General features: G+C 38.8%; 4 protein-coding genes across 5 annotated transcripts; 3 read left to right on the top strand and 1 right to left on the bottom strand.

Moving 5' to 3' along the window:
- Positions 1–1,690: 1,690 nt before the first annotated feature.
- Positions 1,691–5,612, bottom strand: LOC110753369 (uncharacterized). The gene is made up of 4 exons (XM_021954267.2): positions 5,415–5,612; positions 4,662–4,901; positions 4,523–4,556; positions 1,691–2,467 (listed from the first exon to the last, which is right to left on the bottom strand). The coding sequence occupies exons 1-4, from the start codon at positions 5,467–5,469 to the stop codon at positions 2,095–2,097; spliced, it is 702 nt and encodes a 233-aa protein (XP_021809959.2). The 5' UTR covers positions 5,470–5,612; the 3' UTR covers positions 1,691–2,094.
- A 2,440-nt stretch (positions 5,613–8,052) lies between these two features.
- Positions 8,053–13,405, top strand: VIP4 (leo1-like family protein). Of its 2 annotated transcripts, none has more exons than XM_088252844.1 (12): positions 8,053–8,289; positions 9,174–9,493; positions 9,746–9,872; positions 9,976–10,161; positions 10,505–10,681; positions 10,957–11,088; positions 11,306–11,485; positions 11,573–11,704; positions 11,986–12,090; positions 12,174–12,419; positions 12,753–12,910; positions 13,065–13,405. In XM_088252844.1, exons 1-11 carry the CDS (start codon positions 8,221–8,223, stop codon positions 12,885–12,887), a joined length of 1,809 nt encoding a protein of 602 aa, XP_088108970.1. In that variant the 5' UTR covers positions 8,053–8,220; the 3' UTR covers positions 12,888–12,910; positions 13,065–13,405. The 2 variants fall into 2 exon arrangements, with proteins under 2 accessions (XP_088108970.1, XP_021809945.1); XM_021954253.2 differs by having other exon boundaries at positions 8,057–8,334.
- Positions 13,406–14,803: 1,398 nt separating this feature from the next.
- On the top strand, positions 14,804–18,265 carry HSP101 (heat shock protein 101; the record flags this gene model as incomplete). The annotated part of the gene is made up of 6 exons (XM_088252843.1): positions 14,804–15,965; positions 16,087–16,268; positions 16,386–17,008; positions 17,090–17,369; positions 17,461–17,658; positions 17,762–18,265. Coding segments are annotated over 6 exons (2,742 nt in total), but the record flags the coding sequence as incomplete, so codon positions are not given.
- Positions 18,266–20,834: 2,569 nt separating this feature from the next.
- Positions 20,835–23,912, top strand: TT7 (Cytochrome P450 superfamily protein). Its single transcript, XM_021954222.2, has 3 exons — positions 20,835–21,332; positions 21,549–21,992; positions 23,018–23,912. Exons 1-3 carry the CDS (start codon positions 20,895–20,897, stop codon positions 23,666–23,668), a joined length of 1,533 nt encoding a protein of 510 aa, XP_021809914.1. The 5' UTR covers positions 20,835–20,894; the 3' UTR covers positions 23,669–23,912.
- Positions 23,913–24,012: the final 100 nt, after the last annotated feature.

The raw sequence follows: 24,012 nt of genomic DNA, 5'->3' as shown, positions 1-24,012 counted from the left end.
CCATCAATGCTACACTCATCACATTTTTATACCACATGATGTGGCATTTCCATATCATATGCCACATTAATTAAATTAATGAAGTGTATTTTAATAAAGAAATTTTAATTAATAGTGTTTTTTTAAATGTTAATAAATCATAAAAAAATTTAAATAAATTTAATTTATGTGGCTATCCACCTCATCAGCCACATAAAGTGATATAAAAATGTGGTATATAAATGTAGTAAGAGTAGCATTATTCATCTAAAAAAATAAGGGAGAGAGAAGAACAATATTTGTTGCCTGACATGGAAAGAAGGTCCTCACATGGCAAAGTAATTTATCTTGGATTTCACTCTTGGGTTACATAAATTGCAATAGATGGGGAGTGGAATCTACGTTAGAATGAGGGGTTAGTGTGAGGTGTTATAATGAGGGGTACTTAATAGCCGTTTGATTCAGTGAAAAATTATTATTGGACTGTTGAATTGAACTCTCTCATTGTAACTCCTCAACATAGCCCCCAAACGTGGAATCTAAATAAATGCAAAAGAGTATATATTGCAGTGACATTTGAACTACAGCATACCCTAAAATAAACATTCAGAAGAAAAAAAGTGGTAAAAACAAAAGAAAATCATAACGTGCTTTTAGCTACAAGAAGAGAAAACCGAAGCCCATTTCACAATATTCTAATTTCTCATGACCAGTTTGAATATATGAATCAAATTCTGAAATTCAGAATCAGAATATGGAGCACAAGTGCACAACAACAACGACCGATGTTCCAGATATCCCTGAAATGTCAGGACATGCAAAGCACTTTATAAGGTTAAAAATTTGAGTTAAACAAATGATGGGAAGTGGGAAATACACGTACAATTGGATTTAAAAATTGTTGTAACTTGTAACCATGTGGAGGGGAGGGTCTCCATTGATCTTGCAATCTCTCGTATTTCTAGTAAACCTTTCTGTACGTATATAATAGGATATAATTATTTTAACGAAGAAAACTTCTCTACCCGGTTGCATTGTCCCCTTCTTCCTATCTCTCTCTTCATGTCACTTAGCAAACGAGGAGAGAGCCATCGATTCTCAACAGAAAATATGGGAGCTTCTAACAGAAAATATGGGAGCTTCTATAATGAGGAGGTTGAGTGAGGAGCTTATTTGAGGAGGCTATCTCACCATCAAAAGGGGTGTGGACCCCCCAATGCACCCCCGTGCTTTGTTTTTAGTTGTTGATGGTGAGATTTCACCTCCTCAAATAAGCTCCTCACTCAACCTCCTCATTCTAGCCTCTCCAAGAAAATATAGCAAAGTGAAGTGCAGATCTTCCTTTTTGGTTTCCTTATGATTTTTACATTGTAATTAAACCCAGGCCTGCGAGTAAAAGTAGGAGGTTGGTGAGAGAAACTAATGCTTCAATGAAAAGCTTGGTCCACCACCATGATCAATGTGGACCAGAGCAATAAAAGGATCAGACTGCAACTTATTAAGGCCTATGTCCTTTTCAAAAAATTCACCAAAGATCATGTTCTGCCATGTTAACTGGTATGAACCTTTATATAGTTTTCATTTTTTTTCTTTTTGGATTTATACTGAAGGCATTATAAATTTATTGAATGTACAGTACACCCTGGCAGGATCACGAGGTAGCCAACACCAAACAAGATAAAAAATAATCTAAAATAATGGGCCAAGGAGCAAAAGAAGAAATAAATAACCATACTGAAACAGGGTTCTCCAATACCAACTAGGAAAATAGGTGCCAAATACTCATCAAATTAATAGACTAGCTAGCTAGCAGTACACTCAGATTAGATCTAATGTACAAAAAACTGAGAAAAGTTGGAGACAGAAAGACAGATGCTTTTCCATAGTCACTCCCACTAAGCAACACCACCCAAAAGGAATCAAAAGCCCATCTGCTTTTTTTCCCACATAGAGAACTTAGAAGGGTGAAGATAAAAGACAAAAACTTGGCAAGGCTGGCCCTAAGATGAACACCTACAAATCAACAGCAGACTCACATGCATCATACTTGCATATTGAAATCCAGCATCATCTCTGTTCCACCCCTACCCCACCTCACACCCTCTAATTTCTTTCTCAACCCCACCAAAGCATCAAGCCTGAAACGAATAAGGTTAGAATAGAAGAAAACAAACTAGCATCAACAAGTCTAATCACACCGCTGTCGTCCGAGTTGATGCCAGCTCCTGATGGCCCTACGCCCGTGCCAATCCCTCCTAATACCCCAGGAGTTGCAGTGTACGGAGTGGTGGTTGTCGGCGTTGTAGTACCAGTTGTGGGAGTGGTGGAGGTCGTTGGGGTTGTGGTACCGGTGCCGGTGCCTGTGCCAGTGCCGGTGGATGGCGTTCCAGTGCCAGTGCCGGTGGATGGCGTTCCAGTGCCAGTGCCGGTGCCGGTGGATGGCGTTCCTGGAGTATTTGTTACTGGAGTTGTAGTAGTGCCTGCAGTGCTGAAGGACAAAACGGAAAAACAGCATTCAGCGCAGAAACCACAAAAACTAGAAATTCCAGACAGAAACCTCCAAGCACATGATCATCATAAGCACATTGAGTGAAAAGTAAAAATTAAAAAATCATGGGTGATACACAAGTTCATAATTTTGCAAGAAATTTACCGTGCCATATGGTTATACAGTGTCTGAATAGAGACCATGTGGCATCAAGCTTACCACCTTGAAAATCTAATGTGTTCAATAACACCCATTTGGACTTTATCATATAGAGTTATTCATAGGTCCTACTGCTTTGGGATGGAATCATGGAAGATGATATCATTAGTATTATAAGTCATGCCATTGTAATTCCTGTATACTATATTCCTCACGTCATCTTGAGCCATGAAAATATTCAAATAGAAGCTATAGCATTATCTTTTGAAGATAAAACCGTCCTATGAAATTCATTGTAAAAGAACAAACATGATCTTGCAAATGCAGTTGAGCTAAGAGAGATGCTCAAAAGGCAAGCTTTGATCTTTGTTCAAAAGAAATGAGCTTCCTGTGAGATTGCTTGCACTCTTCGTGCAAATACTTGCCAGTCTTTTACTAAAGATAATATCAGCCTATTGATTACCTAGTCCATTGAAGTACTTGATATTGTATAGGCGGTGACAATTAGCACATGAATCCTAAAGAATAACCAAATCAGACAATCCCAGTCAAAACCATCTAGTATAGTAACATGCTATTATTAACATCTAGATATACCTCCATTTTTCATTACTAAGTAGTCCAGGAACAATGCTCCCTCACAAAAAACACTGTCTAGATCTACTTATATGTGAGAGGAGAGAGCATTGCTGCTGGAGAACTACTTTCAAACAAAACAACAGCATAAGTAACCAGCATATAAATCATCAAAGGTAGTTCTTGAAAGCTTTTGAAACAAGAAAGCTAAAGTATTCATATAGGTATAAATGTTAAAAAGTTAAATGAGATATATCAAAGGTAGAAAAATAATAACTGGGAAAGTTAAAAATAAAATAAAAAACAAGAGACAAATAGGAGCAACAGTAATGCATGATATGTAAGAACATGAATAAAAAGAAAAAGAAAACTCAGTTCAGAGGAGTAGGATTAAAAGGCACAGCCGTCGAGGATACAAAACTTCAAAAAGTTAGCTCAAATCTCAAAAAGTTTATCATCCCAAAGCTTTGAGGTAGCTTTTGAATCTTATTGAGATTATATATTGTCCCACTATATAAGTGGTACTGTGCTTTTTGCCAGGGACAAAATTTGCCCCATCACAATGTGGACAAAATACCCCTTAACCACAGTTAATGGTGGCCACTACTTTTGAATTTTGACTCTGAAAAAAGACCAGGCAAATGTAAAATGGGGCTGTGTGGTGTACCTAAAGCCAAAAAAAGGTCCTGGCATAGGTGGTTCAGTAAGGATCAATTTGTAATTTTGTGAGATATTACCCTTTGCACTGTTCAATTCAACAAGACTTAACCTTTTGGTAAAAAGCATTGGATCCCAATTATTTGCAGCATCTTTTGTGAAAAATGAACTGAGCTCCACTACCAACAAATGGGCAATCAGTCAGGGACATCATGATGCAATTACAATATTAGTCAAACGGAAAAAGGAGCTCATTTAGATTAGAAAAGCAAAAAGAAAAAGGAGCGTATCGGATGTTACATGAGATACATCATACATTGAAGGTATTCACAAAGAAAACAGTTAAAAGTAATTGTGATTGGTTTGAAAAAAGCATCCTTTTTTCAATGATAAAAGCAAAGATGCCTATTCCACCAAGGGAAAGATGTAATGTAAAATGTAAATGCAGATTGCTTAAAGGGCAACTACTTGTCTCTTCAAACGGGCTACTCCTACAGTCCTACTCATGCTTTATGAAAGAAAGTAGTAGTACATTTTGAGCTCTCCCCCAAAATTTGAAATACAAAGTTAAATGATGACATTTGAAAGATTCAAGCAGTGGTAACAAAAACTAAACAAAAATAATATCCATGGAAAATATAGAAAATGGGTCCAAAGCCATACCTGGCGCTAGAGGGGTAAACACAACCAGTTATGCCTGTAAATCACCATGGTAGAAATGAAAAGAGTTACAACCTTGCTCAAAACTATCTGAACCTACCCAAAAAATTAAAAGGACAGAAGGAGTTGCAGTTGGGCTTACTGGGATCAGATGTAACAGGGTTTGCTGTGCCAGCAAAGTCACAAGAGCCTTGAGCTTGGCCCTTCTTCTGAAAATAGCTGTTAACAGCGTAGTTGCAGTGAGCTTTAACAGTGTTGGGGTTGTAGCAACCCCCATTTGAATGGATGGGGTTACAGTCAGCCCCAGCTCCACAAGCATAGTCCAGTGTCTTCTGCCAGACTGCGTCACCTAATCCCTCTTTGCAAACACACCAATTGGCACCTATACAATTCCAAAGAAAATAAGCAAATAAAAAGTAAAAGAGTACAAATAAAAAAAAGGGAGAAACTTGCACATCTAAAGCGAGAGGAAGAAAGGGAGAGTATATAAGGTAGGAAGATCAAAGATCAGATCTTTTTTTAAAATAAATAAATAAAAATGGGAACATAAATAAAAGTAAGAATTTAAAACAAACAAGCAAGGTTAATTAAGGCCCTTGAGCAATTTCTTTGTTGATAGCTTCCACTACATGAAATGAAAAGGTCTAAGCAGAAAAACCATTATAACATACAATGGAAGGGTGCACTGGCTTCAAATCCACAAAAGATAGACACATTACAAGTAAAGATGTCATCTTTGAAAAGATTACATGATTTTAGAGGTTCCATTTAGAAATAAAGATGGAAAGCAAGAAAGAAAGAAAGAAAGAAAGGCTGAAACAACCATGCCTTATAAGGAAAATATGGAAAATATTATATAGATGTGCGAGTATGTTTCAGCTAAGCAAGGTCTTACTTGACTGGCCAGCCATGGCTAAGAGAAGCAGTGCTGCAAAAGCTAAAACAGCCATGATTGAAGAGAGAGTAGTGTGTGTTTGAAGTTAAACAATGGTGCTCAAAGCAAGCTAGCTCCTGCTGCAGTCTGATACAGAGAGAGAGAGAGAGAGAGAGAGAAGGAGAAGTGGTATGTGGGGGTGTGTGTGTGAGAAAAGGGAGATGGGTAATATCTAGAAGAAAATAAAAAAAATGAAAAGAAAAAGAAAAATTTGTGAGAGAGAGATAGAGACAGTGATGTTGACGGTGCGGTGATAGTGGCCCTGTGTATGTGGTGTCGGCTTGAGGGTGCTTTTCTCTTTTTCTGTGTCTTTCTATGTGTACCATTTTTATACACTGTTTATATCTCTTTTACCTCATTCAAAATTAAAACTAGTTTCATTTCATTTCATGGGAAGTAGCATCTCAATCAATGTGGCCGAATGTTTGGCTCTGCGGGATGGGCCTGGCCCATGCTATCAACAATAGCTGGAGTAAGTGTTGAGCAACTCCACCCATTTGCCCCTTGCCATGGCAGGGGGGCTAGAGTAGCCACTATTCATGTGAATAGTGGTTGCCCTTGCAAATAGTATATTTTGTGTTTCCACCCGTTGCCATGGCTAAGGGCAATTACTATTCATTTTTTTTGTTTTTTTCACAAATTTTTTTACCTCAATAATTAATTTGGATAATATTTTCGGATAAGATTTTTGGGTTCGTACATGTCAATATTTATTATAAAATTCATATCTCAATCGGATAAAATTTTGGTATTTATATAAAAAAAATTAGTAATTTTTTTTTTTTTAAAATTCGATTTTTTTTCATTTTTTTTATTGCACAAAAATTGGCTGCCGTTGGATTGGAGAAAAAAATTTGATCGGAGAGCTCAGAGCGCGACACGTGGACTTTAGTTGCACTGTAGTGGTACTGTAGCATGCGAGCACTGTAGCACGTACTGTAGCGCTGACGTCGCACATGACGTCATCCAAACCGCGAGTTGGACCTCGGGCTGAACTGGCCTTCGGGCCAGCCCGACTTGCTGGGACCCGCACCTTGCCCGGGCTTGGGCTCACCGCTGGAAACTGCTTTTTTTGGTTTTCTCCCCCCAGCCTTGGGCTAGGCTGATGGCTGGAACTGCTCTAATTGAAGGTGAATCTAAACTCGTCATTGACTGTATCAATAACAAAGTGTTGGTTCCTTGGAGCATTCGTCTCTTGATTCAAGACGTTAGATTGCTCAGCTCCTACTGCGAAGAAATCTCTTTCCACCATGTCTTTTGGGAAGCAAATTTTACTGCTGATGCTTTCGCTAATTTAGGCCATAAGTTGAACCCTTTCCACCTGTGGGAGCAGGGGCTTCCTCTTAGTTATTCTATTCCGTTTTATTTTGATTTAGTTGGGTCTGCATGCCCTTGTGGTTTTCGGTTGTAAGTCTCCTTTTCCTATAAAATTTAAATAAATAATAAATAAAAAAACAGAGCCTGCGTTCTGGTCTTGGTAATCAGTTGCTCATATGCCAAGCCATAGCTAACTGCACCACGCTACAACTGGGAATTTGAGGGGAACAAAAAATATGTACTTTATTAAACTACATTAAAGACAAAATTGGTTGGCCATGGATACGATTCAAGAGACAAACTTTGACACAATTTTGCCTGGTAAAGCATGGGTTACTTTATATGTTTATATATATTCTTAAAAATAAAACAGCAATGCAAATCAAAATATTTCCTTTTCATTATATAAATCCTAAACCCTAAACCTGCCGTGAAGACATTTCCCTTCGAATTTTGATCTGTCCCGACAAATTGTAGGAATTTTTTTTGAATTCAGGTAAGGGGCCCTCATTCAAAGACCCCAACGCTTTTTACAGCTGAGATGAAAGTTAAAATGTGATATTTTTCCATTCTAATTGTATTTATACGCAACTTGACTTGTGTGAAAGTATTCTTTTATTATTACATGGCTCGTTTGTGAGTGATTTGGGAGAGGCCAATAATCACTTTTATGAATAATCACTTAAAGTAATTTTAAGTAAGTTTATGAAGAAGCACATCATCTTCCTATAATCATTTAAAATCACTAAATGTGATTTTTTTGGAGAAGAACGTGGGAGATTCTTATTCCCATAATATAGAATCACTCCCAAATAATTGTATGGAGTGCTTCTCCCTAGAATTACTTTTTTATTTATTTATAATTTTGCCGAAATCCCTAGAATCACTTGAAATCACTACTGATTATGCCCTATCTAGAATCACTCTCAAATAAGCCCATAATTTTTTTTCCTTTTTTTTTTCATAAAAATGATCCCATAATCTAACCCCAAAGACATGCTGCTCTCATTCTATTTTTTTTCTCACAATTTCCTTATCAATATAAAATGTACCTATTTCTCACAAATATCCTAAAGTGATACTATTATTTTGTTTATGTCTTATCGTTCCTTTAATAAAAACACTAAATATATTATAAATGACATTGATGGATATGCCATCAAAACGGGAAAGAAAATTAAAACTAGTGTATACCCTTATTTAATTGATGTATATTTACTAATCAGCGGTGCTCAGGTCTGCCCCGTCCCGTCCATTTGACAACTAGCGTACGTAAAATAAAATTAAAAAACTACGTGATTTAATGGGAAATTAGAGATTTTTATTTTTTACTATATAGATAAATCACTGTCGTCGTGGAAATTTGGATTAGAGATAGAGAGGAGAACAAAATCAATCGGAGCCAGATCCGCGGCCAAGTAAAAGCTCCGAGCACAACGCGCACGCAGAGATGGGGGAGGAGAAGAGGCATCAGATGATGCAGAACCTGTTCGGCGATCAATCCGAAGAAGAAGAAGAGGTTGATTCCGAGCACGAGTCCAATCCCCAGCCCAATTACCCTTCTGTATGATCCCCCGATTTTCTTTTTCGTTTTCAATTCAGATACCAATTGCATATTTGTAAATTTTTAGGTTTCGATTTTCAACTTTACCTGTCTTCATCTTCAACTTTGAAGCGATGCTGTGCTTTTGTTAATGGTGGTAGATGCTTTGGTTAGAAGAATGTGTCTTGAGGATTTGATTACGGTTGTTTTTAGGGTTGGGGGTTTATATATATGTGTGTTTTTATTTTTTATTTTCCTGAAGAAGAAGAATGAAAGATAAGAGATGGGTTGTGTTGAAGAGCAGAAGCACTTTTGTTTAACAATGATTGACACAAATATCTAATGCATTTAAGCTGAAATTGCACAAGCACAAGTTATTAGTCTTATCATATTACTTTTCAGTCAATGGATAGTGGGAACATAAATTACGTGCGAGAAGCTCAACATGCATTGGTGTTGAAGGGATCATGAGCATTTTGATTTTCTTAAAGTCATCGCTAGTCATGACTCATGAAATAATATGCATCATTTTTTAACATGTTCAATTTTAGAGATGAAAATGTGCGGAAGGTGTTTGTGGAGGAATCTTGTGATTGTAAGGAACTAAAGGAAGTCTCTGGCTCACTAAAGTAGTTGGGAAAATTGCAGGATTTTGTTTGGCTATTAGTAATATGAGTTGCATCTTATATGATGTAGTGATTATAAGTTATTAGGTCGACATGTATTTAAGTATGTAATTGTTTTAATGTATCGTCATTATGCTTATGCTGAAAGTTTGAAACAATCCTTTAGCACTTGTAACAACTATACCAGCATCAAGGTGCTTTGTGAAAACATCTTCGTGATGGTTTTGTTTTCAGGATGAAGGGGAGGGAGCACTGGAGCCTGAGGGTGAGGGTGAAGTAGAGGGCCAGGGGGAGGTAGAGGTAGAGAGTGATGCTGAGCAGCGTGATGTTAACCCTGATCCAGGAGAAAGTGAGGGCGAGAGAGAACAAAGTTCCCAAGAAGTAGAAATTGGTGATCAAAGAGAAGAAAGTGATGGAAAATATACAGACACTGATGAAAAAGAAGAGTTGACAAGCCGGAGACGAAATGTGATTGAAAGTGGGTCTGAGAGGTCTGAGGAAAACCATTACCCTGACAATGAAGATGACGAGGTTAATCAGGCTAGAAGTCCGAGGTAATCTCTCTCTCTCTCGCATAAAAATATACACTTGTGCTGAGTGAATTTTAAAGAGCATACCTGAAGCAAAATTTTTTTCTTCTCGTTTATCTTAGTGGATCTTCATGGGAATGCGCTGGCATCAAGCACTGTGCTTATTTTTGTTTCCAGAGAAACAAAAAAACTTACTGTTAGCTTCATGTACATACACTTGTTTAGAGTAAGCAGCTGGCTAGTTTGACTAAGGGGAAACTTGATTTTTAACTTTAGATCCCCTGACGAGGAGAAGGACCATACTCACATCGCACACTCTGCTGTTCGTAATGTATTTGGTGACTCTGATGAAGAAGAACCAACAGATTACGCTGTTCAAAATGACATTGAGCATGAACCAAATGTGAGTACCAATTTGAAAACCAATATTCTTAAATCTTTCATTTGTTGAGGCTGTTGAAGAGTCATAAATTTTAAAATGATTTATACGTGTGTTCCTGCCTTAGAGATCCCCAATGGAAGAGGAAGGGAGCTATGGAAAGAGTCCAAGACTAGAGGATGTAGTGGCTGATGAAGATGCTAGATATGATTCAGAAGAGGACAATATTGAGGCTAAACCTAGAGAGAAACCGGTTGGCCCCCCATTGGAACTAGAGATTCCACTGCGTCCGCCTCCTGCTCATCCAGAAAAGGTTTGAATCCTTATTCTACATGGGGGACTCACTTTTAAAATATTAAATCTTTTGCTCTGTGTATGAGCATCTAAGACCACATTAGATGGATGCAATCTATTTTTTTTGTAAAAGTGCATTTAAGTTAAAGATGCTAAATTGGTTAGTATTTATGCTCTATAGTTTTCCATTCCTTCATCTTCTTTATTTCACTTGGGCACTTTTTGGGATACTTTGGAATTACTTGACTGCTATTGTTTATACTCACTATCGGATTATGAAATAATTAGATGAAATGTCATAACTATTTCAATTTTTTTGACTTGGTGGAACATTTTGATATTCAAATGTTATCCTTATGCAGATGAACATGATCAAAGTTTCAAATATTATGGGCATTGACCCCAAACCGTTTGATCCAAAGACATATGTGGAGGAGGATACATTTGTGACAGATGAATCAGGATCTAAGAAGCGTATACGTTTGGAGAACAATATTGTGCGATGGAGGAGAGTTAGAAATCCAGATGGCACAACATCGGTAAGTAATTATCTTTGTTCTATTCTGTTATACATGCAAATTGGTGCTTTTTTTTTGTCATAATAGGAAAACTTTGTGTGTTTGTGTGTATGAACCTTAACATTTCGATTTATCCTATCTGTTGTTGGGTCTTTCAAATTCTCTCTTTTCATTTTGAAAGCCAATATAAGTTCAACTTCACCATAATACCCATTTTGTGCTGCACTGTTTACAAGTTTGTTTTCATACATCGTGCACTCAGTAGTGTTTAACCTATTGTTTCCTATGATTTGTAGTGTGAAAGCAATGCACGCTTTGTGAGATGGTCTGATGGCAGTTTGCAGTTGTTAATTGGGAATGAAGTTCTAGATATATCCGTGCAAGAAGCACAGCATGATCAAGCACACCTATATCTCAGGCATGAAAAGGTAAAATTCCTAAATCTGTTGGGTGTGTCCGTGTGTGTATGTCATTCATGAATATATGCATGGCATACTCTGTTTGCATCATAAATTTCAGAAAAGATTCCAAAAATGTTTGAAGACATTTCTGAACTGCCAACTTAGAAATTGCTCATATTCTGTTCTAGAAAAACTTGGTATCCAAGATAATTTGTTCCTAATTTCCTGTGCTTTGTACGTGCAGGGAATCCTCCAATCACAAGGAAGGGTTCTGAAGAAGATGAGGTTTATGCCATCGTCCTTATCATCAAATTCACATCGACTGTTGACTGCTCTGGTTGATTCTCGACATAAAAAAGTGTACAAGGTTAAGAATTGCGTTACTGACATCGATCCTGAGAGAGAAAAGGAGGAGAAAGAAAGGGTAATTTGTTGCATATTGTAGTTGATTCTGTTTTGTATGTTGTGTCACTGAACATCTAAATTGATTTTTTTCGTTTGGTGTTTGTAGGCTGAAAGTCAAACAATCAGAGCTAATTTACTTCTTAATCGGAAGAGGGAGAAGGTCAGTCGAAAGTATACACCGACTGTGGACAGGAGGCGCCAACTTTCACCTGGTTTCTTGGAAGATGCTCTTGATGAGGTATGTTCTTGATATAGGGGTAGGGGGTGAGGATGGAGAGTGGACAGGATGGGAATTCCTTTGTGTTCTCGTCATTTTCAAGGTTTTGTGTTCTTTTACAGTACACTCAAATGATTAGTAATTTTTCAGTTTATGCCATTTGAAGATTCTCATTTTTCATTCTTTTTGTGGATGTGGAAGGCCCTATAATAATTTTCTAGTACATAACTGGAATTTTTTGTTTATTTACCTATCCATTCAGACCCAAGTTAGGTCTCTTAGTTGATCATTTTGGTGTTCAGGATGATGAACCGGATTATTATGAGTCTCGTCATTCTCGCCGCCATATAGAGGAGGATTTGGAAATGGAAGCTCGAGCAGAGAAACGCATTTTGAATGCTAAGAAGGTCGTATAACTTGAGCTTTACAATTTTCCCTTATAGTATATTGTTTCTGCTAAACTTGTTGACTCTGGGAATGTTACTCACAGGGAACTAAAGACATCCCTCGCAAGTCATCCTTGCCAACTGCCAAATCATCTCGTCGTTCAATGGATTTCTCTGATAGTGAGAGAGGCGAGTCTGAGTATGAAACTGATGGGGAAGAAGATGAGATATCTCCTCCACGTAAGAGGGTTGAGGATCCAGAGCCAGAATATGAAGATGAGGAAGAAGAAGAAGAAGAAGAACACGAAGAAGCCGAAGTTAATGAAGCATCCGATGAGGAGGAGGCTGAGGTATGTCCCTCTTCTTTTGAGTAGAAATGTTTCTGTATTATAATTTTCAGCATGTGGTTCTGTTATATTGTTACCATAAAAATAGACTCGGAAAGTGTTGCATCACGAAGATATTAAATAGGAATTATATGGCTCCATAATTCTTTCTTCTGAGTTGGCTTGAGAACAATTACGATCAATTAACCATTCAGTTTTCTATTGAACCTACTTGCTTGTAATTCTTCAAAGGTAGGGCGATTTTACTTATGTCAAGAATTAGTACGCTTAATATGTTCTAGTATGCTTATTACAATTTAATATATTTTAAATCCTATTTCTTGGATATACTTGTAGGAACCTAAGCAAAAGGCTAGGGAGTCTGGACACAGTCACAAGCGCAAGGAAATCGAGTCAGATGAAGACTCACCTCCTAGGAAGGCTGCACCACATCGCAGAATGGCGGTTGTTTATGATAGTGATGAGGACTAAAATCTTCGTTTGGATTTTTGCATGTAAGTACTTCAGACTATAAGGTACCTGGTTGTTTTTTGTTCTTTTCGTTTGGGACATAATAGATTTGACAAAGTCAGTTCTTTTTTGTCCAACGTTGAGAAAGATGTCATGGATTTTGAGTTTTGCTCTTGAATTTATCTCATTATTTTGCAGAAACCCTGGCCAGCCTGCGCTCATCCTGGGGATTAACCGAAGACAAGATCAAATGCCATGGGTTCAAATGATAGATATGAACCGTTCGTTGCAACTGTCTTTGCATCCAAACTGCCATGGGGTTCATATCTATTTTTCTTCAAATGTTGGCTTTGGTGTTAGAACTCTGTTATCTGTCTTTGTGTCTTTGTGTCTTTGTGTATATATATACCCACAAGTAGTTTGTTGATTGTTATATTGGGAAATTGATACTGAAACTCGGGAGATCTGTCATACAGTTTTTGCCCCTTGAAATCTACAATCTTATTGATAGCAAATTAACCCACAAGTTTGATTTCTAATTTGAAATATTTCTTCTGATTACGTAGTTTGAATTTGTTTGGTTGATGAGAAGCTATACAGTTCCATTTGGGCTGAAAAAATAAATAATTTTTGTAGGGTTTTCAATTTCAATTTTAATTTTAGTCCTTGAATTAAAAGCCTAACACAAAATAGCTAAACAAACAAATCTTTCATCTTCTCTGATCTTTATCCACCCGTTGGACCTAAGAATTTCTGGCATGGTCACGTGTTAGGCCACAGGACTCAATAATTTATCGCATTAAGAGCAATATGGGAAGATTATATGAGTAATAAGATAAAAAGAATAAAATCTAATTTCTTATTTATTTATTTTAAAAATAAATAAATATTCAAGTATAATTACTTTTTCAAAGTTGAAATGATGAAAATTGAATAGAGTTTTTGAGTTTTTAATTAGCAACAAATTACTTTTGGGTTTTCGATATGATAGGTGATTGGAACGGGCGGAAGCTACTGGATGGATAGATGGTGCGTTTCGAAGCAAAAGGCTTTAATAGCATTGCCATTTTTTTTATGAACGAAGATTCTGGAAATTACGAAAAGCCCGTGAAAGCTTCCCGCTTCGTCTAGTACATTCTGGGTGCTGTCGTGTCGGCCAGATGCGTCTCCTTAAAACTCACTCTCCCACACTCCCAAGCTTCATTCAGACAAGAACACAGAATCGGCTCTGTTTTTGCTAAACTAAAACAAAAGAAGGCAAAGCAATCAAGCGCATAGAAGATCAAAGTAGCCAAACGCAATTCCACAATACCCACCATTGTCATAGAAAGTTGCAGCTTCAGCTTCCATCTTACAAGCACAAGGTATGTGGTGCAAGACTTCCTTTTCTCGTTTCTCTCTCTTTTAATCCATGAATTTCAGACTCTTTCAGTTCGGTTCTCGTTTTTGGGTTGAACCATTTAAGTTAATATGCTTGTAGCAAAGCCTCTTGTCTTTTTTCGAATTTTAGCGAAATAAGTTGTTGACCTAAGATTGTGTTTAGGTTTTTAATTTTAGCCTTGCTATATTGTTAGTGTGAAGTGAATATTTAGTGGTTCATTAATCTCCCAACACGCTGTGGGCATGTCTCGAATTGTGGTTTAACCCAACAATGCATTATGCATGCATCCTTGACTCAATTTTCAGAAACCCAGAAAAAAGCTTAAAAATTTCTTATTATTTTTTAATTTTCGCTTGCGAAAAACATTGTTTTATGTATTGAAGAAAACAATTTTAATGATTCATGAATTTCGTCCCATGCATGTTGTTTTGGATGAAGCGTTGTGCAGCTTTTGATCCTGACTTTTCTTTTTATGAAACTCTTGATCCTGGCTTTGCATATGCATTAATGTTGTTTTTTTGTTGTTGTTTGGTAGTGTTTCTTGCGTATCAATTAACTGGTGAACGAAAAGAACCCTGACAAGTTCACCCGCAAGACCAATGAGTCTCTTTCCGGGGCTCATGAGCTGGCTACGGATGCCGGCCATGCGCAATTCACTCCACTCCACCTTGCATCCGCGTTGATTTCTGACCCTGATGGCATTTTCAGGCAAGCAATTGCCAACGCTAGTGGCAATGCAGAGGCTCCACGGGCCGTGGAGAGAGTGTTCAATCAGGCGCTCAAGAAGCTTCCATCTCAGTCCCCTCCCCCGGAAGAAATCCCAGCCAGCACTACTCTCATCAAAGTGATTCGAAGAGCTCAGGCGGCGCAGAAGGCAAAAGGGGACACTCACTTGGCTGTTGATCAGTTGATTATTGGGCTTCTTGAGGATTCCCAGATTGGGGATTTGTTGAAAGAAGCTGGCATTGCCCCGGCCAGAGTGAAATCGGAAGTCGAAAAGCTTCGTGGGGAGGGAAAGAAGGTGGACAATGCCCATGGGGACACCACTTTTCAGGCATTGAAGACTTATGGACGAGATCTTGTTGAGGAGGCTGAGAAGCTTGACCCGGTTATTGGCCGAGATGAGGAGATAAGGAGGGTGGTTCGGATTCTCTCAAGGAGGACTAAGAACAACCCAGTTCTAATTGGAGAGCCAGGAGTTGGAAAAACTGCTGTGGTTGAAGGCTTGGCTCAGAGGATACTGAGAGGAGATGTTCCTAGTAATCTAGCGGATGTGAGGCTCATAGCATTGGACATGGGTGCTTTGGTGGCGGGGGCAAAGTATAGAGGAGAGTTTGAGGAGAGGTTGAAGGCTGTTTTGAAGGAAGTGGAAGAGGCTGAGGGGAAGGTGATTCTGTTCATTGATGAAATTCACCTTGTTCTTGGTGCTGGTAGAACAGAGGGGTCGATGGATGCAGCCAACCTCTTGAAGCCAATGCTTGCTAGAGGTCAGCTCAGGTGCATTGGTGCAACAACTCTTGAGGAGTACAGAAAATATGTGGAGAAGGATGCTGCATTTGAGAGAAGGTTCCAACAGGTTTATGTGGCTGAGCCCAGCGTTCCAGACACAATTAGTATCCTTCGAGGGTTAAAAGAGAGATATGAAGGTCACCATGGTGTACGAATTCTGGACAGAGCTCTGGTTGTTGCTGCACAGCTTTCAAGTCGATACATCACAGGTATGGACTCAATTAGCTAATGGATGTATAGTTTCTTGTTTTACATTTATATAAACTGAAGCTCTGGCCGTGTTGCTTAAATTTTCTTGGCATTGAATTTCTCTTTTCTTTTTATGTATAGGGCGCCATCTCCCTGACAAGGCAATTGATCTAGTTGACGAAGCCTGTGCAAATGTGAGAGTCCAGCTTGATAGTCAACCTGAAGAAATTGATAACCTCGAAAGAAAGAGAATGCAGCTGGAAGTTGAGCTTCATGCACTTGAGAAAGAAAAGGACAAGGCTAGCAAAGCTCGTCTGGTTGAAGTGAGTGCTAGACCTCCAATCTATTATTAGAGAATGTTTTTCTTCCCCTAAGTTGCAGATTCTGTTTTTAGAGAAGTTGTTCTTGTTCTTCTGTTGGCTCTAACATTTAATTCACAGGTGCGAAAAGAGCTTGATGACTTGAGAGACAAGCTTCAGCCCCTGATGATGAAGTATAGAAAGGAGAAGGAAAGGATTGACGAGCTTCGAAGGCTTAAGCAAAAGCGCGAAGAGCTCTTAATCGCTTTAGCAGAGGCTGAAAGAAGATATGATTTAGCCAGGGTTGCTGACTTGCGGTATGGGGCTATTCAGGATGTGGAATCTTCTATTGCAAAACTTGAAGGTAGTACCGATGAAAATCTGATACTGACAGAGACGGTTGGACCGGACCAAATTGCAGAGGTTGTAAGTCGCTGGACAGGCATACCTGTCACAAGGCTTGGCCAGAATGATAAAGATAGGTTAATTGGGCTTGCTGAGAGGTTGCATAAGAGAGTAGTGGGGCAAAACCAGGCAGTTGATGCTGTTGCAGAGGCTGTTTTGAGGTCAAGAGCTGGCCTAGGAAGACCCCAACAGCCAACTGGTTCATTCCTTTTCTTGGGTCCAACTGGGGTCGGTAAAACTGAGCTTGCAAAGGCTCTTGCTGAGCAACTCTTTGATGATGAAAATCTGATTGTGAGAATTGACATGTCTGAGTACATGGAGCAGCACTCTGTTTCACGCTTAATTGGTGCTCCACCTGGGTAAGTGCATTTGCAATTTTTATTCATACGTATGTTTCCTGAATTTAGCGTTATAAAATCTGACTCATTAACATTTTACAGGTATGTTGGTCATGAGGAAGGTGGGCAACTCACAGAGGCCGTGAGGCGGAGGCCTTACAGTGTCTTATTGTTTGATGAAGTGGAGAAAGCACACACAGCTGTTTTCAATACTCTCTTGCAAGTGTTGGATGATGGAAGGTTAACTGATGGCCAAGGTCGTACTGTTGACTTCAGGAATACGGTGATTATTATGACTTCAAACCTGGGAGCAGAGCATCTCTTATCTGGTTTAATGGGCAACTGTACAATGCAAGATGCTCGTGATCGAGTTATGCAAGAGGTATCTTCAGTGATCCCTAACGGTGATTTGGCATGCTTATAGAATTGCTTGTTTGGTACGGTACTTAATTTGAGTTTTGGTACTTGGACAGGTGAAAAGGCACTTTAGGCCTGAGTTGCTGAATCGGCTTGATGAGATTGTTGTGTTCGATCCTCTTTCACGTGACCAACTGAGGAAGGTTGCTAGGTTGCAAATGAAGGATGTTGCAGTCAGACTGGCTGAGAGGGGAATTGCTTTGGCAGTGACTGATGCAGCATTGGATTATATTCTGGATGAGAGTTATGATCCAGTGAGTATCTCTGCGCCGAATTGTATTTTGCAAATCCAAATTTATGGTCTGCTCTACTTTTGCATGAAATACTAAACGATTATTTCATTCTTCCAATTTCCAGGTTTATGGTGCTAGACCAATCAGGAGATGGCTTGAGAAGAGGGTGGTGACAGAGTTGTCAAGAATGCTGGTGAGAGAAGAGATTGATGAGAACTCAACTGTGTATATAGATGCAGGGCCAACAGGAAGCGAGTTGGTGTATCGGGTTGAGAAGAATGGAGGGCTTGTTAATGCTGTCACGGGGCAAAAGTCAGATGTATTGATCCAACTTCCCAACGGGCCAAGGTCTGATGCTGAACATGCAGTTAAGAGAATAAAGATTCAGGAAATGGATGAGGATCATGACATGGATGAGTAAACTTCTTTTTGTCTCTAACTTTTGGCAAAAGGGTTGTAAGGAAAGTGTTATATATGTGTTCTGCAGTGAGTTTGTGAGAGTTTCTTTTGGACCTAATCAACTATACTTAATGCTATGGTCCCGAGTGTTTGAATAGTGTTTAACCTCTTGTTCCCTTGTAATGGGGTTGTTTTATATAATCGAAAGTTTGTGTTTTCTTTTGTTTAATTTCTCTTCAAGGATTATTCATATCTGTCTCAAAGACATGCTACTTTTACACTTCCATGAAATATGACAAGTTAAACAGATGGCTCTGTCGTTTAAGGTCTCCAGCTCCATAGCTCCATATCTCCATTCAGAAGAGTCAAAACAACCTGACTCTGTTTCGGATTTTGCACAAAGAAGAAAAGAAAGAAACAGAGAGAAATCAAAATCAAAATCGCCAAACGCAATTGTTAGCAGAGATGTCTCTGTTTCAGTTTGTGTTAGCTCCTGTGTTTCTTTGTTTCTCTCTCTTCGAATTTCGGGGTTGAAGATTCTGAATCCATCATCCATGGATTTTATGGGGTAAAATTAGTTAATCTTGTCTTCTGTTTTTTCCAATTTGTAATAAGAGAATTCATACAGTTGTGAAATTTGGAACATCAGAAACATGACTTTTTTATATTTTGGTTTTTATATCATTATGTCTAGTTGAATTGAAGCTTTAATCAGAATGCGTAATGAGGAGGAGATAATAAAGGAGGGTAGTTGAGTTGAGATTCTCTCAAAGAGGAGAAGTAAGAAGAACCCAATTCTAAATGGAGAATTGCTGTGTAGTTGAAGACTTAGCTCAGAAGATGCATGCCCACTACGATGGGATGGGAGGCTCAGAGAGAGTCATGGGCATTGGATATGGGGGGAGTTTGATGTTTGAGCATAGGTTGAAGGCCGTTTTGAAAGAAGTGGAAGAGGCTGATTCTATACATTCAGCTTGTTCTTGGTGCTGGTAGAATACAAGAGAGGAGTCTATGTCTACGAAGCCAAGCCAAGAGAGCACCATCTCCAACCCATTATTATAGTGTGCCACCACATACCATTTAGAGCTCGGATTATAGGTTTCTAATCAAGTTGATGTAGACAAGTTTGAAGTGTAGGTTTTGCTTTCTCAGTTTTAATTAGGTAGCAAAATATCTGAACAAGTGAGTAGGTAGCTAGCTCTTCTGTGGTACACAGTAACTTGGGACGTGGGTGATTGTAAACAAGCTGGTACATTTGATTTGATTTCAGGGGCATTCAAGTTCAATTCAAAGGTAACCGTCACATAAAGAGACAGAGTTGAATATATGAACTTGTTGAAGTACATTGTATTTTTATAATCTGATATATATGTGTCAACCCAACTTCCCTAATGAATTATGTGCATATTCTTTTTCATCAGTTTTCCGTTCAGACCAGGATTTGAACACAAAAAATCGATGGAGGCTAGCTATATATATAATATTGGATCTTTTAATTACCTACAAATCAAAGTGAACTTCAGTCTTTGAATATCTAGAAGGATTATAGGAATCATGATCACATTCTCATCTAATTAAATAGTTAATATAAAGTAAGTGAAGATATAACGTGAACATAAACTTTTTAAGGACTTTCAGGAGAGAAAATGTTGCTATTTTCGGCTAATAACATAATTGGTATATGAAAAGCACCAAATAATTGAAAAGATTTGATTAACTTATATGGGTTGAAGATGAGGCCATGAGATGCTATATATAATATTGGATCTTTTAATTACCCACAAATCAAAGTGAACTTCAGTCTTTGAATATCCAGAAGGATTATAGGAATCATGATTACATTCTTATCTAATTAAATAATTAATATAAAGTAAGTGAAGATATGACATGAACATAAACTTTTAAAGAACTTTCAGGAGAGAAAATGTTGCTATTTTCGGCTAATAACATAATTGGTATATGAAAAGCACCAAACAATTGAAAAGATTTGATTAACTTATATGGGTTGAAGATGAAGCCATGAGATGCTAATATATATAATATTGGATCCTTTAATTACCTACAAATCAAAGTGAACTTCAGTCTTTGAATATCTAGGAGGAGTATAGGAATCATGATCTCATTCTCACCTAATTAAATAAACAATTAAATAATTAATATAAAGTAAGTGAAGATATGATGTAAACATGAATCTTAAAAGGACTTTCAGGAGAGAAAATATTGCTATTTTCGGCTAATAACATAATTGGTTTATTGTGCAATCACCTCACCTCACTGTAAATTTTACAGCTTCATAAGAATTGCGATATTTTACTGCAGCCAAGCCAATATGCATAGATTTAAGAGAATAAAACTTCAACTCATCTTACAATTTTCATATGCTTAAGAGAAAAACCCTTTTATTTAAAAAAGAAAAAGAAAAAGAAAAAAAGAAAATAGTATTAATTAAGACCCGATTTAAGGTCCTTGAGTTTTTTTTTTTTTTTTTCAACAAATATATTTGAAGGTTAAAGTACCATTTTGTCCTCCCGAGAGGGATAAATGACAAGGAGGAGGAGGAGGTCCGTGCACTTCTCTACATAATTAACAAACCTTCAAATATGTATCTACCATTCATTGATATATTACTAACCCTTCCCCCCCAAAAACCCATAAAAACTAAAAAGAAAATATTCAACCTAACCCACCGAACTGAGCAAACACGTTGTGGTATCCAAAAACACAAACAAACAAACACGTTCCAACCTACTCAACGCACCCCTCCCCCCCTCATCCCCCTATCTATATATTATCTCCAACACATTTGACTTCACATGTACAACAACCACAACACAATCTTGTAAACTCAAAACATAAAAATGTTTATTCTCATATTCATCACCGTCGTCTTCGCCGCCTTCTTGTACCGCCTTCTAGTCCCCGGCAACCGCCACTCCCTCCCTCTCGCGCCAGGCCCAAAGCCGTGGCCCATTGTTGGGAACTTGCCTCATTTGGGCCCCGTCCCCCACCACTCCCTCGCCGCCTTGGCCCGCCAGTATGGGCCTCTCATGCACCTCCGCCTTGGCTTCGTTGACGTCATCGTCGCCGCCTCCGCCTCCGTGGCGTCCCAGTTCCTGAAGACCCACGACGCCAACTTCTCCAGCCGGCCGCCCAACTCTGGCGCCAAGCATCTCGCTTATAACTACCACGATTTGGTGTTTGCGCCGTACGGCCCGCGCTGGCGGATGTTACGGAAGATCAGCTCAGTCCATTTGTTCTCCGGCAAGGCGTTGGATGATCTTCGACATGTTCGCCAGGTGACCAAATTTTGTCCTCATCGTCTTCAATGACTTGGTCTTGGTTTATGTTGATTTTCGGCTTCATAATTAATGCATGTATTATTATGAATTAAGGCACTAACTTAATGCGCTAGCTCTTCCTTAACGGACAGGGTCACTCTTCTAACCCCAAAATATGTTACATGAGTTGAACTGAGGGAAAAATTAATTGACACAAATAATTTTGTAACGCAGGAGGAGGTAGCTGTGCTGGCGCATAGCTTAGCAGGCGCCGGGTCAAAGACAGTGAACTTGGCTCAGCTGCTGAATATATGCACGGTCAACGCCCTAGGGCGGGTGATGGTGGGGAAGAAGCTGTTTGCTGACGGCAGCGGCAGCGGCGACGCGAAGGCGGACGAGTTCAAGGAGATGGTTGTGGAGATGATGGTGTTGGCAGGAGTGTTCAACATCGGAGACTTTATCCCCGCCCTTGAGTGGCTGGACTTGCAAGGCGTGGCGGCGAAGATGAAGAAGCTGCACAAGAGGTTTGATGCCTTCTTGACCGCCATTGTTGAAGACCACAAGAAGAGCAGCGGCGGAAAGCACGTGGACATGTTGACTACTTTGCTCTCGCTCAAAGAGGATGCTGACGGTGAGGGGGCCCAGCTCACAGACACCGAGATTAAAGCTTTGCTTTTGGTACACACTCTGTCTATCTCTCTCTCCCTCTTTATTTATTTTTTAATATTTCATCACTTTTATTTGTGATTTAAAAAAGGAAATAATATGTCAGTCTAGTCGATAAAATTACTAACTCAAATTACCCACACAAAAAAAGCTCAATTGGGTTTTGTTATTACATTAATAGGAAAGGTAATTTATATGATGCAATTACCTAAACAGGTTGGATGTATTTTTCATCTTAAAAATATAAATAATATTAGGGAGAAATAAATTGAACTAAGAACTTCGAGAGAATTTCGAGAGAGTAGAAAATTAGATGAATTTAAAAGAAAAGGAATATGAAGAAGCCCCACGAAACCTATAGGTCTTTTTTACCATCCCCAAAATAGAAATATATTTATTTCCTCTTTTCTTTCTTAGCAAAGGTTAGATAAGTTACCTCTCTAGTTGCCTCCATTATTAATTATTGTCTTCTTGTGGTGCTTCAGTCTCCGGACCGAAACATGACAGCTCAACGAATATATTATTATTATTATTATTATTAGTGGGGGTGGGGGTGTGTGGGCCTTTTATCGTCAAATGACGCAGACAATAAATTAGACAGAAATTATTAAACATATAACTCGAGCAAGGCCCACCGACGAAAAATATAGTAAAAACAAATATAGTAAATTAGACACAAATGCACGCCCCTAACCACCACGTTGGAGGAATTCTTTGTGGATCACTTTCCTTTTTTGTTGGATCGATTTTGGATCGTTAATGTGTTACTAAACTTTGTTATTGACATGTTATCAACAATGATATACATTATCGATATTGCATTAACGTTCGTCCTTTTATAAAGAATGAGTCTCCTCTCACATTCAATATTTTTACATGTTAGCCTGTTAAGTGACCTTTTTGTTTTCTTCAAGATGTAGGGATTTGTGCTTTAATTTATTTATGGCATGTTAATGTCTGCCTTTTTTCTCATCAAAAAAAAAAATGTCTGCCTTTTTGCTTATGTAATTGACTTTTAATATAATGCATCCATACAGAACATGTTCACAGCCGGTACTGACACGTCATCAAGCACAGTTGAATGGGCTATAGCAGAACTCCTTCGCCACCCCAAGATTCTGGCCCAAGTCCAACAAGAACTTGACCAAGTCGCGGGCCGAGACCGGCTTGTAACTGAATTGGACCTACCCAACTTGACCTACCTCCAGGCCGTGATCAAGGAAACCTTCCGGCTCCACCCATCCACCCCTCTCTCGTTGCCTCGCATGGCATCTGAAAATTGCGAAATTAACGGCTTCCACATCCCAAAGGGCGCCACTCTCCTAGTCAATGTATGGGCCATATCGCGCGACCCAGAGCAATGGAAGGACCCACTTGAGTTCCGACCTGAAAGGTTCCTACCGGGCGGGGAGAAGCCCCATGTGGATGTTAGAGGGAATGATTTTGAAGTGATCCCATTTGGTGCTGGGCGCAGAATATGTGCTGGGATGAGCCTAGGCTTGCGTATGGTCCATCTAATGGCTGCAACCCTGGTCCATGCATTTGACTGGACCTTGGCTGATGGGCTAACCCCAGAGAAATTGAACATGGACGAAGCATATGGGCTCACCTTGCAAAGAGCTGCACCTCTAATGGTGCACCCACGCACAAGGCTAGCCCCTCATGCATACAAAGCATCATCATCTTGATTCTTGAGAGAGAATTTGAGGTTTTAATGCCAATTTTATGGTAAATTTGGTGCCTCCTAGCTCCTACTATTTCTGTTCCATGTTTAGTTTGTATGTTCAGTTAACTAGAATAGTGGTTTTATCTGAATATCCTATCAACAAAAGTGGTTAGCTATCCGTGGTTTTAATGAAAAGGTGCTTGTAAGTTGTATCAAATCGAAACCCATCAAATAGGCTCCTCGCTCGTATCAATCATTTTACTCAATTTATCCCAAAATCTCATACAATCTCATATGTTAATGTGAATTAAAATCATTGTTTGTATCTTCTTAATGAATTCAAGTAAATGTTGAATTAAAATTGGA

This window comes from Prunus avium, chromosome 5 (assembly GCF_965620075.1).
Source record: "Prunus avium chromosome 5, drPruAviu1.hap1.1, whole genome shotgun sequence".
NCBI lineage: Eukaryota > Viridiplantae > Streptophyta > Magnoliopsida > Rosales > Rosaceae > Prunus > Prunus avium.
This window is presented reverse-complemented; position numbering and strand designations above follow the sequence as displayed.

Coding starts and splice junctions, on each gene's coding strand:
- TT7 (XM_021954222.2), top strand. CDS start 20,895: ATGTTTATTCTCATATTCATCACCGTCGTCTTCGCCGCCTTCTTGTAC. Junction 21,333..21,548: donor ATCTTCGACATGTTCGCCAG/GTGACCAAATTT, acceptor TTTGTAACGCAG/GAGGAGGTAGCTGTGCTGGC. Junction 21,993..23,017: donor AGATTAAAGCTTTGCTTTTG/GTACACACTCTG, acceptor GCATCCATACAG/AACATGTTCACAGCCGGTAC.
- VIP4 (XM_021954253.2), top strand. CDS start 8,221: ATGGGGGAGGAGAAGAGGCATCAGATGATGCAGAACCTGTTCGGCGAT. Junction 9,873..9,975: donor ACATTGAGCATGAACCAAAT/GTGAGTACCAAT, acceptor TTCCTGCCTTAG/AGATCCCCAATGGAAGAGGA. Junction 11,705..11,985: donor TGGAAGATGCTCTTGATGAG/GTATGTTCTTGA, acceptor TTTGGTGTTCAG/GATGATGAACCGGATTATTA.
- LOC110753369 (XM_021954267.2), bottom strand. CDS start 5,469: ATGGCTGTTTTAGCTTTTGCAGCACTGCTTCTCTTAGCCATGGCTGGC. Junction 4,902..5,414: donor AGCCATGGCTGGCCAGTCAA/GTAAGACCTTGC, acceptor GGAATTGTATAG/GTGCCAATTGGTGTGTTTGC. Junction 4,557..4,661: donor CCCTGTTACATCTGATCCCA/GTAAGCCCAACT, acceptor GGTGATTTACAG/GCATAACTGGTTGTGTTTAC.